This window comes from Macrotis lagotis, chromosome 1, assembly GCF_037893015.1.
Source record: "Macrotis lagotis isolate mMagLag1 chromosome 1, bilby.v1.9.chrom.fasta, whole genome shotgun sequence".
NCBI lineage: Eukaryota > Metazoa > Chordata > Mammalia > Peramelemorphia > Peramelidae > Macrotis > Macrotis lagotis.
In genome coordinates this window covers 925,854,347-925,880,639 of record NC_133658.1, presented here as the reverse complement: position 1 = coordinate 925,880,639, position 26,293 = coordinate 925,854,347, and the positions used below count along the sequence as shown (strand labels likewise).

The window sequence follows — 26,293 nt, the reverse complement described above, 5'->3', positions numbered from 1 at the left end:
GGGAGTGGGGAAAGAGTGCTATTTCTAGATGATACTGTAAGTCTTCATAGAACTGATCAGTTTTGTCCTCTTGAACACTGCATTACTGGCTATTACTTGTATGACTGTAATATTGAAGTTTGCCTTGGATCTGAACAGATATCTGGTCTTGTTTAGAGCATATACCCCCACACTGCTTTTTTCACCTTTGTATTGACTATCAGGACTACTTCAACCCTTCTAAGAAATTCTTGGGTATGTAGTAATTATCTCAATTAAACTCACCAATTCTGATCCATTTAAGTTCACTTACACCCAAGATGTCAATTTTTAAACTTTCCATCTCCCGTTTGACCTCAGCTTACTTTGGTTCAGAGATCTTACATTCCAAGTTTCCGTCTTTGCAGCATCAAAGTTTACTTCTTTTATCACTAGATACAGCTGCCATTGAACTTCTCTTCAATTTTGGTCCAGTATCTGGTCTAGTATGGGATTATTTGTAGTTTTCTTCTTTTCTTCTGTTAAATTCCTTCCAACCTGTGGGGTTCATCTCTTTTATCATTTCAGTACTGTTTTGGGGGTTTTCTTGGCAAAGATACTGAATTGGCTTGCCCTTTCTTTCTCCAGATTACCTTTTGTCCGAACTTGCCATCAGAACCTGTCCATTTTGAGTTCACAATTTCATCGAACTATGCAAGTGACTTCACAACAAAATGTAGAACAAGAAACACATTTTTGAAGTGACTAATATAAAACTTTGTTTAGCTTGACACTGCACAAGGGTTGGATCTTAAATTTTTTTAATGGGGGTGGGGTGAGGAGACAGAAGCTCAGAAAAGACTAGTACCCCCACCTTAAAGAGAAAGGAGAGTTAGACACTTTGTTTTTCATATACAGAAGAAAACAGAAAGGATGCCAGAAAGAATCACAGCCAAGCAGAGCAGCTTTAAAATTTATGTGCTGTTACTAGCCACCTCCTGACAGACCCACATCCAGAGTGCAGTGAATTAATTTTTAGCATGACCAATGTGGGAATTCAGTTTGCTTGATTTAGGGATTGAGGAAGGAGGATAGGGAAGGAAAAAATATGGATATTTGTAAAAAGTAATTTTTTTGAAAATAAAAAATATATTTGTAAAAAGTAAAAAAAAACTTTTTTATTTAAAAAGAATTTGAAAAAATTTTAAAATTCTGTACTGAATCTGAATATTTAGAAAAAAAAGGAAGTTGTCCATCTAAATTTTCATGTAGGGTTCCCTTTTTCTGTTCTATTTATGTATATGGCAATGCCTATTTTTGTTTAGTGTTTATTTGTTCAGAAAAAAAATTTAAGTTCAGAGAGATTGAAGAAGAAAGGAAAGAGGGGATGTGGATAAAGAGTCGTTAGGACTTGATAGGCTGATATATTTGGATGAAGTGAATCTCAATAAAGAAGTGAGGAGTAGCAAGCAAGTTAGAGTGAAAAGTCAGCCCTGTATTTATTAAGCCCTTGGCTAAGTGCTGAGCTACAAAGAGAGGCAAAAGACAAGGTTTAGATGAACCCCTTCTACTAAACTCCATAATCCATTCTAAGTGGTTAAGTGGACTTTCATTTAAAGGTCAAGATATTTTTTTAAGATGAGGGAAAAAAAGGACTAGATAATAAGCTCTCATAGCCTCAGGGAGACAATATATTCTTTTTTTTTTTTTTTTTTTTAGTTTTTGCAAGGCAGTGGGGTTAAGTGACCTGCCAAAGGCCACATGGTCATTATAAAGTGTCTGAGACTAGATTTGAACTCAACTACTCCTGACGCCAAGGCCGGTGCTTTATCCACTATGCCACCTAGCCGCCCCAAGACAATATATTCTTAACCAAAAGACAAAGGTCCCAAAAAATTAAAGAGATAACTTTTATTCCATGAAACTTCAAAATTTTCGTAGTGTTATTTTGAAATGCCCAAAGTCAATAGTAAGAGAAATGCAAATCAAAAAGCCCTGGGTTTTATGCCCTGCCAATGGGTTAAAATGACAAAAAATAACAGTGTTGGATGAGTTGCAGAAAGATAGGCCCATAAATACATTGTTGGTGGAGCTGTGAGATGCAACCATTTTGGAATTTGTAATTCTGCAAATAAAACGACTAAAAGGCCTTTGCTCTTTAGACCAGAGGCTCTTCTGAGTTTATCATCTAAAGAAACCACGAATATGAAAAAATTCCTGTAGGCTTCAAAAACTAAAGATTGGGAACAAAGTCGGTCGCCCTGAGGTGGGGAGTGGCTGCACAAGCCGGGGTCCGTGCAGAGTGGCACTGCGTGTCCTGCGTGGGGCGGCGCGTGGGACCCGGGAGCCGCTGGCGGTCAGCCAGGGCAGGAAAACCGCGTGCGGGACTAGAAGGGAAAGGCCAGAAGCGCCGCCCAGGGCAGAGGCACGAGCCGTGGGGGTGAAGAGTGAGGACTCAGAGATGAGGCCCCAGGCCGGCCCGAGGGGGTCCACAGGCGGCCCGCGTCGCCGGTTTGGGGCCTTTTGATGTTGTACTGATTTCCCCCCAAATAGTAACGATTATATGGTCTGCGGGAAGGGGCGGCAGGATGCTTGGAATAACTAGAAGGATCTAACAAACACAATGTCAATCAAGGCTTATTTTTAAAAAGAGGTCAAGGCCAATCTGCTCTAAAGACGCTCCGTGGGGGGGGACCAACGTGCGCGTGACTGGCCCGGAGGCCCGGGCTCTGAGTGCAAATGTGGCGCGGCTGGGCGCGGGGTGGCGGCTGCCGGGGCGCCGCAGGGCCCCCTCGGCCTCTCGGGGAGGCCGGGGGCTTGGGGGGGGCGGCCCCTGGGTCTCCTCTCGGCCTTGCCCGGCGGGGCACCAGGGGCAGCGCGGCGCCCGCCGCCGCGCCGTGGGGTCCGGCCGGGGGCCCGGGCCCGGGGGAGGCGGCAGAGCGGGCTCCAGCACAGCCCCGCGCCGGGGGCGGGCCGCGGAGGCCCCGGGGCCTCTGATTGGCCGAGGCGCGGGCGCGCGCCCGTGCGCGGCGGGAGGCCGCCATTCCAGAGCGCCGCCGGTGAGCCGGCCGGGGCGGGGGAGGGGCGGCCGGGGCGGGGGAGGGGCGGCCGGGAGGGGGGGAGGGGCGGCCGGGCGGGGCGGGGGGAGCGGGGCGGCCGGGCGGAAGCAGGGCCGGAGCGGGAGGGCGCGGGGGAAGCCGCGGGCGCGAACTGAGCATGCGCACAGGCCCCGCGGCCAGCCCGACGCTTAGCGACGTGGGCGGTCGCCGGAGGCGGTGAGGCCGAGCGTGCGCAGAAGGCTCGGCGGCCGGACTGACCGCGAGGGCCGCGGGGCGCGAGACAGAAGAGACTGCGCACGCGCCGGGGCTGGCCGCTAGGCTACTGGGAACGTGGGCGGCCGCAGGAGGGGGTGAGACGGAGCATGCGCAGAGGCTCGGCGGCCGACCGAGGAAGATGGGGCGTTTACAGAAGGGGGGGGACTGGGCATGCGCAGAGGGCGACCGCGGCCTTCTCTGTAGGGGACCGGGGTGAATTTGGAAATCGCGGGGGTGGTGAAAGGGTGAGGGCGAGCATGCGCACAGTGCAGCGTCTCCGTCGCTTGACGACGGCCGGGCCCCCGGGCTGGTGCCGGAGGGGGCGAGAGTGAGCATGCGCAGAAGCTTCTCTGCCGGCCTGCGGAGGCGTGGGCTAGCGCGGGGGAGGGGTGGAGTGCGCAGGCGCAGAGGCCCTTCCGCCCTCGGGGTCGCCCTCCCCCCGTGGCCCCTTCGGGACCTGCCTGGGGCATGGGGGGGGACAAGGCCCGGAACAGGGCACGACCCAGCCAACGGGGGTGCCCGCAGGCCCCGGACACTCAGGTGCCCAGGCCGAGGGCAGCCGGGCACCTCTGCCAGGTCTGGCAAGGAGGGGAGAGGGTCCCCGGGGGAGGCACTGCCAACTTGTGGCACCGGCACAGCTGCATCACCCGCTGCAGCCCGGGCACAGGGGCCCCGCGGCAAGGCTGGCACCGAGGCTTCCCACGAGCTCCGCACAGTTTTCCCTAATTCCCATTCAGTTTCTTTGACTGCTCTGAGCTGGGCACGGTGCCAGGGGGTTACTGTTCTCTCGTGACCTGGGCAGGGGGCTGTGCTCCCCATTTTGCAACAGAGGAAAGTGAGGCAGAGGGTGGTGAATGATTTGCCGCGTGTCCGGAAAGAGTCAGAGTCAGGATTTGAACTCAGATCTTCCTGCCTCCAGAACCAGCATTCTGGGCCCTGGATCACCCAGGGACGCTTTAATGACTGGTTTTGGATGCTGAGCCATCGGACACTTCACATGCCACCCAAAATGTGGGAGAATGTGGCCAAGTGTGAGGAGATGCGGGGGGTGGACTGGCAGGAGCGGGCATCGGGGCACCCTTGTGTGACACAGACAGACACACGTACACACCTCCTGAAAGACTGGGCCCCCAGGGGCTAGACAGTGGAAGGGCTTGGGGGTCACGGGGTGACCGGCGGCCGTCCTCCCTTCTGATCTCCCCACAGCCCACCCTTGTGAAGACGCGGCCCTTCCCCAGGACAAGATGATGTCTGGGCCTCGGGCGGCCAGGCCGCAGGTGAGGCAGCACCTCCTCTTCCCAGATGCCTCCTCCTCTCCCTTCCCTGGTCTCGGCGGTCTCCGTCTGCCTCAGCCCGAATATTGTGGCCGTTCTGCTGGTGGCAGAACCAGGGAGACTCGGAGTCACGACTGCCCTGGCTTTTGAGCCCCCGGTCGGGCGCTGCAGCAGTCACCCCTCTTGAAAGTCACCTCATAAGAGGGGACTGCAGCCTGAGGGTCCAGACTGGCCGGCCACCTCCTGTTTTGGCACAGCCTCAGGCTAAGAAGGGTTTGTACCTTTTTAACTAGAGGCTCTTGTGGAGCTGGGCATAAAGTCTGGGGCTGACCATGGCCCACAGTCGCCCCAGGGCAGAGCTGGGAACAGCCTACCATGTGCTAAGCCCCGGGAAGCAGTTAACAGAGGCACACCAGCCCCTGCCCTCAGGGAGCCCACGGTCTCATGGGGGAGATGCCCATCGGGAGGCATGAGAGGGGGCTCCCCTTGTTCTGTGGAGTTGCCTGGGGGCAGAGCAGCATGTGGAGGGAAGCCCCAGCCGGGGGGGCTAGGGTGGACTTGACCTCTGTTCCATGCCCTTCCATGGGGGCAGATGGGACTGGTGACTCCCAAGGAAACCTGCTCCCTCCTTGCTCCTTAACTAGCCCAGATGCCATGGCCAGTCCGGAGGAGTTGGCTGGCCCTGGGTCCTCTGCTGGGGACCCTGACCTGCTCCTGCCGCCTTCTCCTGACTGTCCACCATGGATCCAGGCCTCGGCCCTTTCCCCCTGGAGGTTTCTGACTCTGAGCCCCACCTGCTGCCTCTGGGGTCCAGTGGTCTGGTGGGGGCAGATATGCTGGCTAACTGGGGTTACCTTGTTCTTTTTTTGTTCCAGGGTTTTGTTTTGGTTTTTTTGGTTATAGATAAGACAATGGAATTAAGTGACCTGCCCAAGGTTGCATAGCTAGATAATCAGTGTCTGAGGCCAGATTTGAACTCAGGTCCTCCTGACTCCAGTGTTGGTGCTCTACCCACTGTACCACCTAGCTGCCCTCGGACCTTTTTTAACCTCCCTGCCTCCACCCTCGTGTGACCCTCTTTTGGGGCACTTCTGCTCTAGATGGAGTCTTTTCAGATTTCCTTACCCTGATCCTTGGGATTTGTGGAAGAGGTTGGCTTCCCTGTGACCTCCATTTTATCCCAACAAGGATCCTCCCCAAGGTGAGGCACACTGGCTACATCCCTGGCCAGATGTCCATCATCCCTGCAGGGGTCCATTCTCAGGTGCCATTTTGCTAGACAGCTGATCCAAGTCCAAACTTAGTTTTATCTCCCTGATGGCCAGGAGGGGAATCCCACCTGTGTTCCTGTTGTCTTCAGGTGCTTGCCCTCCCCTTGGCCATTTCCTGTACCACATTTGAGTCTCCTGGAGCATCCCTTGTACCTGTGGGAGACCCTGGAAGGGACAAGCAGTCATCCCTCCTCCTGCTAAGCCTTATGTTGGATGCATGTCTAAAGAAGGCGGGGGGGGGGCAGCTAGGTGGTGCAGTGGATAGAGCACCAGGTCTGGAGTCTGGAGTACCTGAGTTCAAATCCGGCCTCAGACACTTAATAATTACCTAGCTGTGTGGTCTTGTCAAGTCAACCTCATTGCCTTGCAAAAAATGATAAAAATTAGACAAAAAGAAGACCCTGGTGTTCACTCTAAAGGTATCAGATCACCAGATGTCACAGTACCCCCTACCCCCCACTGCCTATTAGAGGTTTCTCTTCACCCTCTGGCCCCCCAGATGATCTTGGCCTGGAGGGGCACTGGGGCCTTTGAGGAACAAGCAGCTGGGTCTCCTCAGCTCAGCTTCCATTTCAGGAGTTGATATTTTGTGGTTCCCCTCACTCCTACTCACCAAAGGCCAGGATTGGAGACAAAAGTGTTCTGGCTACTCTGAGTAGCTTGGCAGATAGAGAGGGCAGCTCTGTCATGGCCCCTCTGCCAATGGGCCATCTGGTGGGAGGCTCTGGGTGCTATGGGCTCCTCTTCTCCCTAGGGTCTTGGTGGGGCATGGAAGTATTCTGGGCTTGATGCAGAGCAGAAATGGGCCAGTCACAGATGAAGAGGAGGAAAGATAGAAACAGCCCAATTCTCTCCATTCATATGCTTTGGGTATCTGAATGCACACTAGGATGGTGGAGAGCCCAGGGGTCACAACAGACTCTCTCCTCCCTTCTGTCAGTCCAGAACTCTCAGTACCTCAGGAAGCCCCCCACCCCCAGCCCCCGGAACAGCCCGGGCTGAGTGGGGATGTGATTGATGTTTCAGCTTCCAGTGACATTCAACGATGTGGCTGTGCACTTCTCATCAGAGGAGTGGAGACACCTGAACCTGGCCCAGAGACTCCTGTACAGGGATGTGATGCTGGAGAACTATGAGAACCTGGTCTCCGTGGGTAAGGCTGGGGCCTTGGGCCTGGCCCCTCGGCATTCTCTCTGCCTCCTCAGGTGTGGAAGGCTCCCTGAGTCTGTGCAATGTGCAGGATGGGTCAAGAATGGGATATTAGGGATGCATTCATCAGATGAAGACCCCCCCCCCCTTATCAGGGGCCAGGTCATTCCTAGCAGCCTGTAGGTCAAATCAGACAGGAGACCTGAACTCAAATCTGGACAGACTATCCCAACCACTCCCACCCATGCCCTTTGCACACTCTGTCCTCTTTGTCTTCTCAGCTGCTCTTTTCTTTTTTTCCTGAAGAGGAGGCGGCCAGGGCTGACCTAAGCCCAGTTGTTCCGGATTTCTCTCCCCAGGAGCTGGGCTTCCAGCATCCAAGCCCAAGGTGATTTCCCTTTTGGAGAGAGGAGGAACCCCAGGGGTGCTCCAGGCAAATGTCTCCCGAACCTTTTATCCAGGTGAGCCCATGGGACTCATGGAAAGCGGCAGGTATTCTCCTGAAAGCCCGGGGGTCTTTGGGGAGTCTGACTGTCCCTCTTTAATCTGTCGTTCATGTGAGCCAGACTGGCTGCTCTTTCCTGGCATCACGTCTGCTTCCTCCTAGAAAAATGATTGTTCAAGCATCAAAGCTCTTGTCAGTGATTCCACCAATTTGTCCTCGATTGCCTTTTTTCATCAGTTGTTTCCAGTCCCAAGTAGATAAAAGGTCAAAGGAAACAGAAAATTCAGCAGAAGAAACAGACTGTGAATAGTCTATTGACATCATGCTCGATCTCACTGGTATCCAAGAGACAATTAAAGCCACTTTAAATTAAAGTCAGCTTCATGCCCAGCAGTTAGCAAAGGCAATTCAAAACACTGAGATTCAGTGTTGGCGGTTTTGTGGGTGCATTCAGCAACTCTTTCTTCATGATTGTAGTTTCATAGGACGCGATTACAGTCTCCCAGGGGAACTTCACTGTGTTTTGGCCATCACTAATTGCTGGACATTGGGGCTTCCCCCCCAGTTTTTGCTGTTGTCAGTCAGGCATTGGGAATACTCAGGTAGGAAGGTCTTTTTTCCTTTCCTTTGAGGGGGACCCTTAGGATAAGGCTTGCTGGACCCACCAGCATGAACCCATGCTATTTATTGTTCATTATTGTTCTCTTTTCTAATTCCAATTCTAGGAGTATGATTAAATGTCTATATCTTCAGAGTCCATCAACATTAAATTTTAAGAAATTTTTTTCCCTATAATTATTGGAGAATTTGAACAGTTTTTCAAGAGGTCATTGATCATTTCTGACTTTTTCATTGAGAACGCTATCTTATAATAGTAATTGTCCAGTCATTTCATGGTTTGGGCTTTTGTGACCCCATTTGAGGTTTCCTTGGCAAAGATACTGAAGTGATTTTCCATTTCGTTCTCCAGCTTATTTTCCAGATGAGGAAACGAAAGCAAACAGGGTTAAGTGATCACAGTCTCTGAGGCTGGATTTGAACTCCAGTCTTCCTGACTCTAGGCTAGGCACTTTCTCCACGGCACTATTTATCTGCCTTCTTACTTGACCATGTTTAGAAGTATTATTTGCTGCTGAATTTGTCAAGTCATTATAGCTTTGGAATAGTTTTTTAAATAATCTTCTAAGATTGATTTTCTCCCCTGAGACTACTGTTTTATTTTTTATATGAAATGTATATTCTTCATGTTTAGTTAAAGGTTTTAGACGTCTATGATATTTTCAGAACAGCTGTCATTGAAGAAAATGTTCTTTCCTCAGTAGTTTACCTCATTTGATTTATTGAACCCTGGATGACTGCATTCACTCGTTTCTGGGGCACATTGCCAAATTTCAGCTCTGTGATTAGAGGAGATGTGGGGTTTTTTTTAATGTTTTGCTATATCATTCATTTCCCAACATGTCCCTTCTCCCTTCCCCAACCAGAGACTCCTCACTTAAAGGAAAGAATAAAAATGAAAGGGAGAATTGAGCAAAACCAATCAACCCAGGAGTCAAGTCCAACAGGGTAATCAGAACAATATTTCACAGGACCCTGCTGTGTAGACTAGACTAGCTTTTCCTAAGACCCTCACAACTCAGGCCATGTTGGGGTTTGCTTAAAGGACATTGAAATTGGTCCAGGAAACTTAACTGGATGAGAGAAATAATCTGGGCCTTGAGATGCCTTCCCTGGTCCTCTGAAGACAAAAAAGGAAGGAAGAGGTACAACTGCTCCTTCAAGCTTCTGGCAAAATACCGAAAATGGGTTTCCATTAGTCAGGGACAATAAATTATGGTCTCTGAATGCAATTGAATTGCATTTTTGCAATTTTGTCTTGAAGAATGCCTTATATGAGAAATATGAAAGATTCAGAGAAACACAAGAGCTTGTTTCAAGCAACATAGGGCAGAGAGAACAGAATATGCTAGAGGGAAAGGGGATGGACTATAGCCTTGGAGCCAGTATAGCTTCATTATTTATGTTCATGAGCTGAGAATTGTATTTACACTCTTCAATAAAGTATTTACTAAGTAAAATATTATAAAGTATAAAAACCATTCTTTGCTCATAAGGCCATACAAGAAAAGATGCTGGGCCATATTGACCTGTGGGCTTTAGTTTATCAATCTCCATTGAATACAGTATCTACATTCTCATAAATAATAGAGTCTTAAAGGCTGTCAGACTTTGGTGAATTATGTTAGACAGCTCAGTAGTAGATAGCTGGAAATAGAATCCATCTTTCTCTGCACCCTCCCCCCCATCTCAATCTCAATTTAGAGGTAGAGAATTAACAGTGTGGAATGTGGCGTGTGAAGTAAGGACAGCTGGGTGGCTCGGTGTAGAGCATTGGGCCTAGAGTCAGGAAGTCCCTTTCAGATACTAGCTAGGTGACCCTGAGGAAGTCACTTCAACCTGTTTGCCTCAGTTTTCTCATCTGTAAAATGAGCTGGAAAAGGAAATGACAAACCACCCCTGGCTGTCTGCCAAGACAATCCCAATGGGGTAATGAAAAGTTGTATTCATGGTCTCAATAACAAATATGGTATGTACTCTGAATAGGGTCTGTTGGAGGGTTTGGCTTAACTCTTTTCTTTCTCATGAGGGTGGGGTCAGTTAAGAGTTGGGGTAAAGAACAGGGGCAGCTAAGTGGCACAGTGGATGGAGCACCAGCCCTGGAGTCAGGAAGACCTGAGTTCAAATTTGGCCTCAATAATTGCCTAGCTGTATGACCTTGGGCAAGTTACTTAAACCCATTGCCTTAAATAAATAACATTTTTTAAAAAACCAGAAGATAAGTAGTATACCAAGAAGAGGGAACCATTACACCATGGGCTTGGAGTCAGGGATCTGGACATGATGACCACTAAGATCCCTTCAAGGTCTAGCTCTACCTTTGAATGTTCTGAATAGCCATTGTGTTTGAACAATTTATTGATTCAAGTGTATACAATAGAATATGGGAAAGAAATTGAGAAAAATGAGCAGAGTAATTTTTGAACCTTTCCCCATGTTTCCATCACTTTATTTAACAGGAGTTGTATATTTGAAAACATGGTTTTCAATGACATTTGTGAGTCCTTGCAGGACCCTGAAACAAAGGATTTTGTTGTGGGCGGGGTGTCTGCCACTGCCACTATTTTATCACCTGACCCCAGTGATGGAAGCTAAGGAATTCAGGATGAAGAGAGTGGCTAATGACCCATTTTTACACATTCCTTCAGACTCACTCAATCAAGAGCCTTGGGATGAAACTGAAGACTCAGCTGTGACCCAGAGCATCTGCCTGGGCACATCAGCCAAGGAAAGAGAACCAAGGGATGGCCCCTGGTATCCCACAATAGGGGAATGTGGAGAAGGTGAGGTCAAGTCAGGAACACAGGCCCAGGAGGCAGCAGGTGCTGTCCAGAGCACTTTGAGTGAGGTGAGTATGCCACAGGTGAGGCATCTGGGAAACATTTCAGTCTGAGACCAGTCTCCATCCACATTCCAACCTAGATTTAAGAAAGGTATGCAGGTTCCTCTTAAAAGGGTGTCATGTATGTCAGAGCTGTTACATTGGGAAGAATACAAACAATTGTGAAAGTTTCCTTCCAGTCTTCGAAAATGTTACCCAATTCAGCAATGAAGTCAGCTTCATCATGGACAAGTGAGTGACAATTTATTTCACTTTTGTCCTATTCATTAACTTAGATGAAAATATCAGTCAACAATTGTGTTGGAACTACATAACGTGAGTGACTTCTTTGCTGAATCAGATAATAATTAAACATTTCTTCATAGAGTGGCACTATTGCTAGGAACAGAATTCTTAAATTGATAATGAATTTTGCAAAAAATTGTGAGTTCTACTCAAATGGTATCAAAGAATTTTACTAACTTAACATACAATTATTTTTCAGATTATGTTCCCTAAAATACCAAAACGATCAAGTGATCTCTTGAGTTTTTTAAATGTGAAGAAGGTGAAGACAGATACAGAAAATAACGATAGCCATGAAAATCATTGGGAAGCACTAATGGCAACAGAATCCAATTTTGAATCTATTGAACCACTGGTTATTGAAGAAGAGCCATCATGTTCCCAAAAGGAAGATAATCTTGTGCTTCCAGATTGTTGGAACAAAAAACAAGCATTTCTGTTTACAGAACAGTACAAATGGCTTGAGATAAAAGAAGGTAAATTAGGATGTAAGGATTGTTCAACACTTCGGCACTTAGGAATGACAGCAGAAAAGCATGTCCATGTGTCCAAAGAATGGAGTGCATATTTAATAACCCCAAATGGTAGTAATAAAATTACTAGGCAAGCTTCTCTGAGGAAAAAAATTAGGGAACATGATGTTTCTAAAGCCCACACTAAAATTCAGAATTTGTTAAAAGAGTCAGCTAATGACTCAATTTCAAACATAGTGCGTAAATTAAATAATAAAAATATTGATGCTACTGTTAGAGTTTTCAAAACTGTTTATAGTTTAGTGAAATGTAATAGGCCTTTATCTGATATTGAGGGGGCAATAGAATTACAAGAGAAAAATGGGATAGATATAGGCAATTGTTTACGTACACGATACAGTGCAACAAGAATAGCAGAACACATTGCAAAAGAAATTAAGTTGAAGATATTTAAGAATATCATAGAAGAGAATGCCAAAATCTGCATCATCATTGATGAGGTATCAGCAATTTCAAAGAAGAGCACCCTAGTGATTTATCTGCAGTGCACAGTTCAGTCTGCACCTTCACCCATAATGTTATTTGTTGCTTTAAAAGAATTAGTGTCAACCACAGCAGAGTATGTCTACAATACATTGTTGTCTACTTTAGATGATTATGGCTTTAATAATGAATATTTGAAAGCAAACTTAATTGCATTTTGTTCTGATGGTGCTAATAAAATTTTGGGAAGGAAGTCTGGAGTGACTACAAAGCTGCTAGAAAATTTCCCTAAAATCCTCTTTTGGCCCTGTTTAAATCACCGATTGCAGTTATCACTTGATGATTCAGTATCTGAAATAAAACAAGTTAATCATTTAAAAATATTTTTGGATAAAATGTATTCTATTTATCACCAATCGAATAAAAATCAAACTGAGCTGGAAACTGTAGCTAAAGAACTTGAAATTGAAATTATTAAAATTGGTCAAGTCTTGGGCCCAAGATGGGCAGCATGCAGTTTGCAAGCTGCTACTGCTGTATGGCGCGCATATCCGACATTATATACACATTTTTCTCATTCTTCTTCTTCTTATTCTGGTTTGGCAAAGAGATTAGCTAACATTAATTTCTTGAAAGATCTCGCTTTAATGATTGACATTCTTGAAGAACTTTCATTACTGTCCACTGCATTGCATGTGCAGGCAAGCTCAACCAATATTCAGAAAGCGCAAAAAGTAATCAAAGGCACCATAAGAGCTTTGGAGAGCTTAAAGATTGGTGTTGGAAAGCATGAATCTCAAGTTGAAGATTTAATGAAGTCAGAGAAGTTTAAAGACATTCCATTTGGTAAATATAATACATTTAATGCTCTTCCTAGGGATGTGCTACTGGAAAATATCATTCAACACATGAACTTACGTCTCTTATCAGACAGAAATGATGAAAGCATTTTTCATTATTTTGATTTATTAGAGCCATCTACTTGGCCTTTCGAAGAGCTGACCTCACCATGGAAAACTGTTGAAAAAAAATTACATCACTTAAGTGAAATTTTAAAGCTTGATATTGGTTTGAGTGATTTTCGTGATTTTATAGATAACGTAGAAACAAACATTCCCATACCTGCGACCATACAGAAAGCTAAAAAGATTGTTAACACTATTGCCATCAGTACAGATGAAATGGAGAGAGGTTTCCATTTAATGAATATAATTTGTACAAGGGTAAGAAATAGTTTAACAGTAAATCATGTATCTGATTTAATGACAATAAATTTATTGGGAAAAGAATTAGCAGATTGGGATGCGACTCCATTTGTCAAATCATGGTTAAATTGCAATCATAGGTTGGCTACAGATACAAGAGTTCGGCAAAAGTCATCAAGAACATTATGTAAGAATCCATTGGCTCTATGGAATTTACAATAAAGAGTATTATATATTTCATTATGAATTGCAAACTGTGTGCTTTGCTTTCTTTATATTAAGTAAAATTTATATAAACTTATGAACATGTTTATATATATACACACACACACACACACTTCACCCTCTTTACCTCAGTTTCCTCATTTATAAAATGAACTGGAAAAGGAAATGGCAAACTACTCCAATACTTTGTCACAAAAATCTCAAAAGGTGTCACAAAGAGTTGGACATAGATGAAAACAACTTAACGTATATTTATATAAACATATATATATATGCACATATATATACATATATATATACATATATATATATATATATATATATATATATATATATATACACATACACACGATGCTGATGATATTTGTCCTTTGTTCTCAAAGATGACCATGACATAATCAGGGGAGGTCATGCCACGACAAGCACATGAATTGGATTTTAATGGGGGGGTTGGAGACTGCTAATATAATGTATATGTATCTCTACACACGCAAAACAGTTTACCAGCACTCCATTGAATGACTCTATCCCCTACAGGATCAAATGTTTGACTTTCAAAGTCATTCATAACCCAGCTCACTCCTATCGTCATCTTAGCACCTTGCCACTTCTCCAACAAGACACTGTCCCTACACTGTCCATCTTCTCTGGTTGTTCCCATACCCACAATGCTCTTCCCCTTTATCACCTCCAGATTACCATTGCTTCCTTCATATTCCCTAAAATTTTACTTTCTGTAAGTCCTAATCGACCTTAATTCTAGTTCCTTTCCTCTGTGGATTATCTCCACTTGATCCTGTCTATAACTCATTTATGTATGGTTGTCTTCCTCAGTAGACTGGAGCTCCTCCAGGGCAGGGACTTTTGCTTTTGATTGTCACAATTACTCTGGAAGTAGTTGCTGCTGCTATTCTGACTTTTTGCTGTTTAGTTGTTTCAGTCATGTCTAAATCTCCAAGGCCTCGTGGACTTGTCGGTGGGGCTTTCTTGGCAAAGGTACTGAGGTAGTTTGCAGTTTCTTCTCCATTATGTTACATTTTTATAGATGAGAAACTGAGGCAGTGGTGAAATGACTTGCCTAAGGTTACAGAGGTAGTAATTGACCTAGGCTGGATTTGAACTCAGACCCTCCTGTCTCTAGGCCCAGAGCTTTATCTACTGTTCTACCTACCTGCCCTCACCATTTTACAGATAGAAAACTGCAGCAGATAGAAAATAAGTGATTTTCTCAGGGTTGCACTGCTGTAAAGTGTTGATGTAATTTAAATTCAGATCTAACTATGCCCAAAGCTTTATCCCTGCTCCACTGGTTTGCCTTTAAAAGCCAAAGTCATAGATACTTAATAAGTGCAGGGTGACTCGACCTATGGTCCCCCACTGCCTCTTCAAAACACAAAAGTGAATTAAAAAAAGTAAACTATTCCTTCTGTTCACTGTATTTACATTCTATCAAATGTGATCCCCACAAGTGATCTTGCCTGTAGAGTTATCTTTCCTTCCCCATCTGCAGGGAAGAATGGAGGAAGTGAGTGCTGATAATCACCTCACAAAGTCCCATTTGACTTTTTGTACTCAAATGAGAGTTCCTTGTCCCATAACCAGGAAGCAGACATCTAATGGAAGAGACTGGATCTTCTCAATTTTGACAGTCACTTTTTAAAAATAATGTAGAAGAAAGTCATTCTGGAATACTGAAAGCCTAGCACCCTGACTCTCCTTGGAGGCTCAAGGAATATTGGCAAGTGTGGAATGGAATAAACCTTTATCAAGTGCCAACTGTATGCCAGATGATGTGTAAACACTTTACAAATATTGTGTGATTTGATCATGGGGATCCACATGCACAAAAATATTGATAGAGGCTCTTAGATAGGCTATCAATGAGATACTGAAAGGGCTCATCAATTAGGAAATATCGGAACCAAATATGCTATGTGAATATAATGAAATGATATCGTGTCATAAAACATTATGAGACCTAGCTTCAAAGAAACCTGGGAAGTCTTTAAGGAACAAATATCAAGTGAAATAAATAGGACCAAGGACCAACAATTTATACAATAACATTTATTTTAAATTCAGGGAGAGAGCCTATGCATAGCATTAAGCAAAGAAAGAAAAGAAGGAAGTGAGGGTTATTGAAAACAACAGGAGGAAGGCTAATGAAATATACTGAAAATAGAAAATACTTAAAAGGAAAAGCAAACTGCATATAATATTATTTCATGTATAATCCCCCCCTCTTTTTAGGTTCTACTTAGTATATGAAAATGCTGGTTCTATTTGCTGTTTATTAAATTCTGAACACATTCCTTGATACCCTGTCTTCCAAAAACAGTCCTTTTTGACTTTGGTTGCATTGGATGTACAGTAGTGAAACCCAAGATGGAATACAGCAACAAGAGCACAGAGTGCAGAGTCAGCATGGTCAAGGTGCTTTGTCCAATGTCTTTCAAGAACATGGTAGAAGATGCAGAAAAGGCTGGTGGTTAGGGCCTGATGAAGTCTGGACAGTGACAAGGACCAGTGGACAGGGGAATTCAAGGGTTAAGGAGAATGTAGACCTGGCTGTCTCTAGGTAGGATTACTGGAGAAAAGTGAGGCAGAACAGAAGTAATGGAAGTGGAGAAGAGGAAGGGGTTGAGGAAGCCTGCAATGAGGGTGAAGAATCCACTGAAGATGATTGAAGCAGAGATGGAGAAGGGAGATCATCCAAGAGCACTGAGGCAACAGGCATTATGGTGGCTGGAGAGACCTCTGTGGGCAGCGAAGGGAAAGTCCGGAAATCAAAACCAAGCTTGCCAGCCCCCCAGTTTTTGATCTTTGCACTCTTTGAAATCAGGACATTTGGCCTTCTCCAGCCTTGTAGTACTGTCAAGTATAATAATTTCTCAAAACTGAAATCCTGGTTTTAAATTAATTTCTTTACAAAGTACTCAGTCTTTACATATCAGTAAGACAGTGAGACTCCAGAATATAACCAATTGCTAATTACAAACTGAGGACAATGATCACAATGATCAGAGATGACCTAGTAGGAAGAGCCAAGAGACCTGATACTATTGTTCAAGGATGATCGTCTGTTTGGGTAGAAATATTGTGCAACTTTCATGGTTAAGGCACAAAATGGCTTAATAATTTTCTCTATACTCTGTTTTTGCTTAAAAGATGAATTTCTTTTCCAGTTATATGTGGTCATTTTTTTTTCTAAACTAACCTTCTCAAGGTTTAAATGGTAGGGCAGCTAGGTGGTGCAGGGAATAGAGCACCGGTTGTGGAGTCAGGAGGACTTGAGTTCAAATCCAACCTCAGACACTTAATGATGACCTAGCTGCGTGACCTTGGGCAAGCCACTTATGGGAGCTTCCCATTGCCTTGCCAAAAAAAAAAGGTTTAAATAGTAAATCATAGAGAATTCAATTTCATGTCTAATTTATATTTTCTTCCATTTCTTTTTAGGTTTTTGCAAGGCAATGCCACACAGCTAGGCATTTATTGTCTGAGGCTGGATTTGAACTCAGATCCTCCTGACTCCAGAGCCAGTGCTCTGTCCACTGCACCACCTAGCTGCCCTCTTCCATTTTGTTTTAACCCTATTTTTAAGGTTTCTACAGTTTGGGGGTTCTCTTGTTTTCTTTTTTTTTCTTTTTTAAAATTTTTTTTCTATTATATGTATTATTTATTTATTACAATATTTTTGTACAAATGTTTTTTTACATTAATATTCTTGTTTAAGAGTAAATGCAATACCTCTCCCCCCATAAATAGAGACTTGCTTGAGAAATAAAGTAAAAGGGAGAGAAAAAAAATTAAAATTTAAAAAAATTAAAAAAATAATAGTAATAATTGTAGGTATGGCCAGGTGGCGCAATGGACGAAGCACCAGCCCTGGAGCCACGAACATCCAAGCCCACATCCAGCCCCATACACCCAACAATCACCCAGCCGTGTGACATGTAAGCCACCCGATCCCCACTGCCCTGCAAAAACCAAAAAGAAGGGGAAAAAAAAGGACCCAAAATAAAATAAAATAGTAATAATAGTAGGGGTGGCTGGGTGGCAGACAGAGCATTGGCCCTTGAGCCAGGAGCACCTGGGTCCAAATCAGGCCTCAGACACCCAACGATCACCCTGCTATGCAGCCCCAGGTGGGCCACCCAGCCCCACTTGCCCTGCACCCTCCCCCAGATAATAATAATAAAAAATGTGCTTCAGTCTTTGTTCCAACACTAACAACTCTGTCATGGGTGGATCGCATTCTTTATGATAAGTCCATCACAAAACTTACTTCCATGTTTTTCCAACATTGCCATTGCTGATCGCAACTCCCTCCTTTCTTTTTCTCCACTACCATGTACTATATTTTCTCTCTCCTTACACTCTGACTCTGCTGTAGGGTAGCTGAGTGGCGCAGCAGACAGATCCCTGGTCCTGGGGCCAAGAAGCCCTGAGCCCCCATACCACCCCTTAGGCCCAGCATCCACCTGGCCCTATGGTCCTGGGCAGGCCCTCCAATACCAGCCCCTTGCAAGAAGTAAAAAAAGAAAATGTGTTATATCTGACCACTCTCCCCCCATGGTCCATCCTCTCCTCCATCATTCACATCCCCCCTTCCCCATACCCCCCCTTTACTCCAGATACCTATACCCCATTGAGTATATATGCTGTTTCCTCTCCTAGCCACCTCTGTTGAGAGCAAAGGTTCCCTCATTCCCCCTTGCCTCCCCCCTTCCATATCATTGCAATAGCTCATTGTAATAAAGAAAAATTTTATTATATGAAATATCTTGGCCTGTTCCCCCTCTCCTTTTTCTTTCTCCCATTACATTTCCCTTTTTTTCTATTGACTCCATTTTTACACCATATTTTATCTTCAAATTCAGCTTTCTCCTGTGCTTCAACTATAAAAGCTCCCTCTACCTGCTCTATTAACTGAGAAGGTTCATATGAGTATTATCAGTGTCATTTTTCTATGCATGAATGCATGCAGTTCATCATCATTAAGTCCCTCATATTTTCCCCCTCTCCTCCAATCTCCATGCTTCACCTGAGTCCTGTAATCTGAAGATCAAACCTTCTGTTCAGCTCTGGCCATTCCAAAAGGAACATTTGAAATTCCCCTGGTTCATTGAAAGTCCATCTTTTTCCCTGGAAGAGGACATTCAGCCTTTCTGGGTAGTTCATTCTTGGCTGCATTCTAAGCTCTTTTGCCTTCTGGTATGTTGTATTCCAAGCCCTACAAGCTTCCAATGTAGTTGCTGCTAAGTCCTGCGTGATCCTGACTGCAGCTCCATGATATTTGAACTGTGTCCTTCTGGCCACTTGTAATATTTTCTCTTTGACTTGGGAGTTCTGGAATTTGGCTATAATATTCCTAGGGGTTGGTTTTTTGGGATCTCTTTCTCAGAGGGGGGTCAGTGGATTCTCTCCATTTCTATTTTGCCCTCTGCTTCTAGAATATCAATTTTCCTGTAGTAATTCTTTGAAAATGATGTCAATGCTCTTTTCCTGATCATGACTTTCAGGTATTCCAATAATTTTTAAATTATCTTTGCTAAATCTGTTTTCCATATCAGTTGTTTTTTCAATGAGATATTTCACATTTTCTTCTAATTTTTCATTTTTTTGGTTTTAAAGTATTGATTCCTGACTTCTGGTAAATTCATCAATCTCCCTGAATTCTATTCTTTGCCTGAAGGATTTGTTCTCCTCAGAGAGTTTTCTTATCTCTTTTTCCATCTGGCCTCAATAACTTTTTGAACTGTTTTATCCATTTGACCTAAGCTGGTTTTTAGCATGCTATTTTCTTCAGCATTTTTTTGGATTTCCTTAACTAAGCTGCTGACTTCATTTTCCTGTTTTTCCTGCATCTCTCTCATTTCTTTTCCCAGTTTTTCTTCTAACTCCCTCATTTGATTTTCAAAGTCTTTTTGAGCTCTCTCATAGCCTGAGCCCAATTTCTGTTTTTCTTCGAGTCTTTAGATGCAGGAGCTTGTGCTTCCTCATCTTCAGACTGAGTATTTTGATCCTTCTTGGGCTCATTTGCAAAATATTTCTCAATAGTCTTCCTTTTGTTTCTCTGCTTGCTCATTTTCCCAGCCTGGGCCTGGTTTTGGGGGGCTTCCTGAGCTTTTGGGATAGTCCCACAAGGATCTCAGTGTGTGAGGCTCTGTCTTCTCTCCTGGTCTGTGAATGACCATAAGTGCCCCCCTCTGCCACGGGGCTGAGCTGGGGGGGGCCTGTTGTTCTGTGGGGGGGCCTAGACTGCGCTCAGGATCTGAATGTGGTCAGAGCCCCAGAGTCCTGTTCCAGGGGCAGAGGACAGAGCTTGCAGTTTCTCTTCACTCCCCTCCCTCAGCTCAATGGGCTCATGCCCTGGGGGCTCCTGCTTGTGGGCTCCGGCTGCTTCAATTCCTGGATCTGGGCTGTGTTGGCCACTGCTGTGGCACACTGCTGTGTGCCCTAAGGGCTGGGCTCCACGTGCTCGCTCTGGCAGAGGTCCCCCACTGTTCCCCCACTTTGTGCCTGTTGCTCCCCAGGGTGTAGATCCGGAGACTCCCCTGCTTCTGTGAGCTGGGGCTCCCAGTGCCCTGGGACTGCCTCGGGGAGGCTGAAGTTCCTTCGCTCTGGGGGGCCACCCCTCTGGCAGGCTCTGGGTGGCCACCCCTCCAACCCCAGGGAGCAGAGCTTTTCTCCTCTTTTCCAGGTTACCTTGAGTAGGAGAACTGCCTCACTGGGTCCCTCTGTGGGTTCTGTCTCTCAAAAGTTTACTTAGAATCCTTAGCTTTAAGTTTTATCTACTTAGTCAGGTGACTTAAATTGTTTCCATTTTTGTTTATTCTGACAACAAATATCAAAATTAAATTTCTGAACACATTATAAAACAGAACTTTAACAAAACTGATTATTATGTAACTTTTTCTTTTAAATATTTGACAAATTTAACATCTGTTTCAAAGCTGCCTAGTTTTTTTTTTTATTATTCCTTCCAGCCTTCCTTCTTCCCATTTGATGGGAAGGGAGATAGAAAGGTTTCCTCACCAGTTCTCCATTATCCATCCCTGTTCTGCCCTCTCTACAACTAAAACATTTAAATAAAACAAAATGAAATCATTGTAGCAAATATGCAGTCAAGCAAATAAAAAAAAATCCCACATTGGCCATGGAAAAAAAAAATATGACTCTTTCTGTAGCATGAATCCATCCTTTCTCTGCCCAGTAGGCAACATGATTGGTCATTAGTACAATGAAATTGTGATTGATCATTGCATTGATCAGAGAATCCATAGGTCTTCCAAGTTTTTTAATAGACTGGCTTCTTGATGCTGTTCACTCCATTTTGCAATAGTTCATAGAAACTTTTCTAGAATTCAATAAACACAAAGGCCCCAGAAATTGGGATAAGGATTGACCAGTTAGACCTCTATTCATGCTTTATATATACTTTATGTATGTCTATGTATATCCTTACACATGAGGATTATATAGAAGTCCAAAAGGGGTAGGTCCCTGAGATATAAAAGGGACATCATAAAAATGAGAGGAACGTAGGCAAAATTACTTATTGGATTTATAGACAGAAGACAAGTTGATGATCATAAGAAGAAATAAAGAGCAGCGTGGTGGGGGGGGCAGCTAGGTGGCACAGCGGGTAGTGCACTGGCCAGAGCACCGACCCTGGCGCCTGGAGAAGCTGAGTTCAAATCCGACCTCAGACACCTAATTAATTACCTAGGTGTGTGGCCTTGGGAAAGTCACTTAAGCCTATTGCGTTGCCAAAAAACAGAGAGAAGCATAGAAGACAAAATATATAAATTTATTTACTTAAAAATAAAAAGGTTTTTCCTCATAATCAAATCTTCCTGAATCAAATAGAGCTAATATTAAAAGGGAGCAATTAATCAGGCAAAAATCTTTGCAGAAAGTTTCTTTGATAAAGGTCCTAGTTCAAAGATATATATATACATACATATATATATATATATATATACATATATATGTATATGTATGAAAATGAAAACAATGAAAAGTGAATAGAATGATTTAGATTTATAAGACAAAGAGCCATTTTGCAACGCAAAAGTCTCCGAGTATCAGCAGAAATTTCTCAGAAGAAATAGAGGCTATTGACATGAAAACTCTGTTTCCAATCACTAGGAATGAGAGAATGGCAGATTAAAGCGTGTCTGCCACTCCTGCAGGCTGGGAGCGGGGATGGCGATGCAATTCCATGAACATGAGTGTGCACGCGGTGGCAGATCCGGCGAGAACTGGAAACTGAAAAGGGACCAAAGTGGAAAAGGCAGATGTTGGGGAGGCTGCGGGCAAACAGGCGCCCTGCGGGACGGACGGCGGCCCAGGGGGGCCAGCCCCGGCCGGCGGGGGGTCCTTGGGCTTTCCTGCCCCCCGGGGCCCGCCTGCACCCCCACGGAGGCCACGGCGTGTCAGTCCCCCCTGTGGTGACGTGAGAGGGGCCCCGACGCCGCCCCCCGGCGCACGCCCTCCCCGCTGCCAGCCTGGCTACGCCGTGCCCACTGGCGGGGGGCCCCGGGGGCCTGGGAAGCCCCCCCCAAAGCGAGGCCTGGCCTGGGGAGGCTGTGAGCGCAGTGAGCGCGCCCCAAGAGACCCACAAGTCGTGGGGTCCCCACGTAAAACGCCGCGCCCCGCAGAGAGTGCCCCAACTGGACTGACCCCCGCCCGCTTCGGCCCCTTGCCCTCCCCCGCCCCGCCTCGCCTCGCCCCGCCCCGGCTGCCGAGGCGCCTGCGCATCCCCAGCCCCGCCCCTCCTCTCGGCTCCTCCCCCCGCCTCGCCTCCGTCCCGCCCCTTGGCCCGGCTGGAAGCCTCCGGACTCCATTTCCTACAATGCACCGCGGCCCCTGCTTCCCTCGGACAACCTAGGCGGCGCCGCGAAGGCCTCTGGGTAACGGAGTCCGAGCGCTCGCAGCGCGCAGGCGTCCTGAGAACCCGGCCTGGGCCCCGAGGGAGGGAGCGAAGGAAGGAAGCGGCCTTTGTCCCGGGCCGGACGCCGCGAGCGCGGGCGGGGGGTGAGTCCTCCCCGGGGACCTCGGGGGGAGGGGAGGGAGGCGGGAGAGCGAAGTCGGGGGGAGCCGGAGGGAGGGGGACCCCGGGGGGCGGGGGAACGGGAGCAAAGGAGGCCGGGCCCGGGGGCGGGGATTGGACGCGGGTGGGGGCGGGTCCAGGACGGACACGCCCACCGCCCCGCCCCGGAAGCCCCGCCCTGCCGTGGTGGCGCTGGCCGCGGTGCTGGGGCCCCGGGTGCGAATCCCGGCGGCCCCGACCCAGCCAGGCTTGGGGAGGGGAGGCACGTGCCCCTCCCCGCATGGTCTGGGGGCGCTTCTGCGGGAGGGGAGCCGCGGGCGGCGGCCTGGCCTCCCTGGGCAGCGGGCCCCGTGCCTCAGTTTCCCCATCTGTCCGCCTGGGCGGGGGTGACGCCCCCAGGGAGGGTCCGGGCCGGGCCTGCTCCTTGCCCGCCGCTAGGGGGCGCCGCGGAGGCAGCGCGGGCATCCGCCCCCGGGCGCCCCGGGCCCCGCGCACTTGCTCGCCATGGCGTCACTTCCGGGAGGGAGGCCCAGCCCCCCCCAGCCCCGCGCACGCGCAGCCCGCCCCTGCCCTGACCCCCCCTGCTCTGCCTCCTCCCCAGGGCCCCGAGGCGCGGAGGCGGGGGGCGCCCATGGAAGACACCCGGACCCGAGTGCGGGGGGACACAGGTGAGAGCGGCCGGGGGCAGCTTCCCCCCCGGGTGTGGGGAGCTCGCCCCTTCGGCACCCCGCCACACACACACGTGCACACACATGCACCCGCGCATGCACACACGCACATTCACATACATGAACACACATGCACGCGCGCATGCACACACGCCCATTCACGCACATGCACCCGCAGTGCACATGCACACACACGCACATTCACACACATGAACACATGCACCCGCACATTCACACGAGTGCACACACATGCACTCGCAATGCACGCACACGCACGTGCACACATATGCACCCGCACATGCACACACGTGCATGCACGTGCACGCACCCACATGCACATGCACCCGCACCCACATGCACATGCATACACACACCCGCACAAGCACACACAAGCCGAGCAGAAGCGTCCGGCACAGCCCCCCACAGGAGGAGGGGAGCGGCTCTGGGTTCAAGGCTGTTCAGATGCCACCCGTGTGGGTGAGTGGATGGTCAGGACACGCTCAGGGTGGCACCCCAGGCCCTTGGTCCTTTTCTACTCAAAAGTCTCCTCGAGGCAGGTGCAGGAGGAAAGCTGTCGTTGGAAGGCTAGCTTTGGAACTGGAAGGAAGCCTAGAAGCCATCGAGCCCATCCTCTTCCTCATTTGACAGATGGGGAAACTGAGGCAAACAGCTGGGATCAACTTTCCCAGGGTCACAGAGCTTGTGAGTTCAAAGGGGCCTTGACCCCTGCTCTTCCCGACTCCCACCCGAGTGGTCTGTCCCCCAGACCTCCCTGTTCTCACCCAGGTGGGTTGACCACTTTTTAAGGGAGTGTGGTCTTGTGGGAAAGGGCTTGGGGCTTGGAAGCAGGAGCGGGTAGAGTACGAATCCCACCTCAGACCCTTGGAGAGTGCCTCATCTCCCCGAGGCTCGGTTTCCTCACCTGTGCAGGGAGGCTAATGTTGGTACCTCCCCCATGGGGCCGGCAGCTGGCGGCCAGTGGCCTGGGGAAGACTCGTGTTCAGGTCTGTCCCTTGCTGGTGGTGTGACCCTGGCCAAGTCTCTTGACCGCTGCTTTCCTTCCTCACCTCCTCGATAAAACGAGGATCACGATGGTACTTACGGATCAGGACCCAAGCACCTTGTAGCCTTTGGGGGTTCCTGTTGGCGTGCTCACGCCCTCAGTCCTATTTGCAGGTGGCTGTCGGGGAGTGAGCCTCGCCCCTCCCCCAGAGGCTGAACGGGATTCTACCTAAGTGTGGGCTCTTTGTAGGGTTGGGGCACGTGAAGTTGGCATTCTTCTCACATCTGCTGAAGCAGGACGGCCTCAGGAGCTCAGGGCTTCCTTTGCCCACCCATTGGCCCCTGGGCCTTGGCAGGTCCTAGCTATTTAATTGACTCTCCTCACTAGAGGCCCAAGCTGGGCAGCCACTTGTCTGAGCCCAGCTCTGGGGTTCAAGTCCTCTCCGTGATGCCAACGTATGATTGGCTGCAAAAGCCACTTCTTCCCATCTTCTCTCTGCAGCCCCTTTCTGCATCAGCTCACTGCCCAAGACTCTAGATCTTCAGGTGGAGAGGAGAGAGTCCTGGGCCAAAAGGTGGGGGGCCTGGGCTCTGCCCCTGACGCACTGTGTGACCTTGGCCAAGTCACTTCCTCTCTGCGGAACCCAGCATTCTCACCTTAAAAGTGACTGTGACACAGGACCGAAGAGTGTCGAGGAGGAGTCTGGGGTCCAGGTTGTAGGGGATAAGGGTAAGTATGGGTACAGGGCAGTTGGAGATTCAGGGCCTTTGGCATGGAGTGGGGAGAAGGCCACCCTGGCCCCAGGGGGTGACAGATAAGGGACTCTTACACACTCACCCACATACGCATATATATGCCCTGCCACAACCTACCATCTCTGCCATCCAGCTCCTTTCTCTACAGGATCCGAGGCTGGGTCTCCAACAATCACATCTGCATCGGGGACCCCTGGGATCCTGGGGAAAGAGACCTGGACTCTCTGTGCAACCTTGGGTGAGCTCCGTTCCCCCCTAAACCTCACATATCCTCTTCTGTAAAAATACAAAGATGTATAGATTGGGTGACCTGATGTCTCTCCATGTCTCTGAGGCCATCTCTCCTTATCACCCAGCGACCATCTCTGTGTTTCTCTTCATTTCTCTCTGTGCACGGCCCCTTGTGCACTCAATGTCTCTCTCTCTCTGTCTTTCTGTCTCTCTGTCTCTCTGTCTGTCTGTCTCTCTCTCTCCCCCCCTTTCTCTCTCTCTGTCTGTCTCTGTCCACTTCTCTCTCTCTCTCTCTCTCTCTCTCTCTCTCTCTCTCTCTCTCTCTCTCTCTCTCTCTCTCTCTCTCTCTTTCTCTCTCTCTCTCTCCCTCGATCCCCCTTCTGATTCTGTGGGTGGGACAGCCTGTCCCTGTGACTCCCTGTGTCTCAGAACTCCTGCTTGGGGCATTCCCTCCTTCCACATCTGGGACGCGGGCTCTGAAGTGCCTTTTGCCCACTGCTCTCCCTTGTCTCTCTGTGGTCTCTGTGTGGGTCTCTCACCATCTCTGCCTTTTCAGAAGCCTAGGCAGGGCAGGGTCATTGAAAAGTCCCTACCTCTGGTCCCAGATGATCCAGGTCCAGGTCCCAGCTCTTTCCTGCCTGTGTGACCGTGACCTCAAGATGCTTCCTCCTCTGGAAACAAAGGGTTGTGGGCTCGATGGCATTTGAGGCCCCTCTGTTGGGCAGTCAGTAGGCCTTGATTCATGCCCAGCTCAGGGTGGAGCACCACCGCCCCCTAGATACTTGCCTCTTTCAGCAGACCTTCACAGAGCATCTCCTCCAAGAGACTGTCTAGGCATCTTAGAACAAAAGCCCAAGGGGAGCCAGTCGCTTACATTCTACCGGGGATACCCTCCCACAGAAAGGTGCCCCATCAATAGAGGGAACATCAGTGGGGGATCATAGGGGGCTTGGTGAAGGGAAGCACTTAGATGAAGGCTGGGAGGGCTCCCCAAAAAGCAGAGGTGAGGAAGGTCAGGATCAAGGAGGTTAGT

At 47.7% G+C, this 26,293-nt stretch overlaps 2 protein-coding genes across 3 annotated transcripts in view; both read left to right on the top strand.

Annotated features, from left to right (window-relative positions):
* Nucleotides 1–3,328: 3,328 nt before the first annotated feature.
* On the top strand, nt 3,329–13,539 carry KIAA1586 (KIAA1586 ortholog). Of its 2 annotated transcripts, none has more exons than XM_074220067.1 (6): nt 3,329–3,367; nt 4,479–4,549; nt 6,844–6,970; nt 7,326–7,427; nt 10,678–10,877; nt 11,356–13,539. In XM_074220067.1, the coding sequence occupies exons 2-6, from the start codon at nt 4,517–4,519 to the stop codon at nt 13,537–13,539; spliced, it is 2,646 nt and encodes an 881-aa protein (XP_074076168.1). In that variant the 5' UTR covers nt 3,329–3,367; nt 4,479–4,516. The 2 variants fall into 2 exon arrangements, with proteins under 2 accessions (XP_074076168.1, XP_074076169.1); XM_074220068.1 differs by lacking the exon at nt 3,329–3,367 and adding an exon at nt 3,620–3,848.
* Nucleotides 13,540–23,281: 9,742 nt separating this feature from the next.
* LOC141510081 (uncharacterized) overlaps nt 23,282–26,293 on the top strand; it is a 45,931-nt gene continuing 42,919 nt past the window's right edge. Inside the window, exons 1-3 of the mRNA XM_074220084.1 lie at nt 23,282–24,057; nt 24,776–25,003; nt 25,178–25,267. Coding sequence (XP_074076185.1) covers nt 23,481–24,057; nt 24,776–25,003; nt 25,178–25,267 — 895 coding nt within the window. The 5' untranslated portion in view covers nt 23,282–23,480. The remainder of the gene's footprint in view (nt 24,058–24,775; nt 25,004–25,177; nt 25,268–26,293) is intronic.

What these genes read in the sequence shown, in the direction of transcription:
- KIAA1586 (XM_074220067.1), top strand. Translation starts at nt 4,517, where the DNA reads ATGATGTCTGGGCCTCGGGCGGCCAGGCCGCAG. An exon ending in CTCGGGCGGCCAGGCCGCAG is followed by an intron (nt 4,550 to 6,843) that starts GTGAGGCAGCAC and finishes TTGATGTTTCAG; the next exon opens with CTTCCAGTGACATTCAACGA. An exon ending in TGAGAACCTGGTCTCCGTGG is followed by an intron (nt 6,971 to 7,325) that starts GTAAGGCTGGGG and finishes TTCTCTCCCCAG; the next exon opens with GAGCTGGGCTTCCAGCATCC.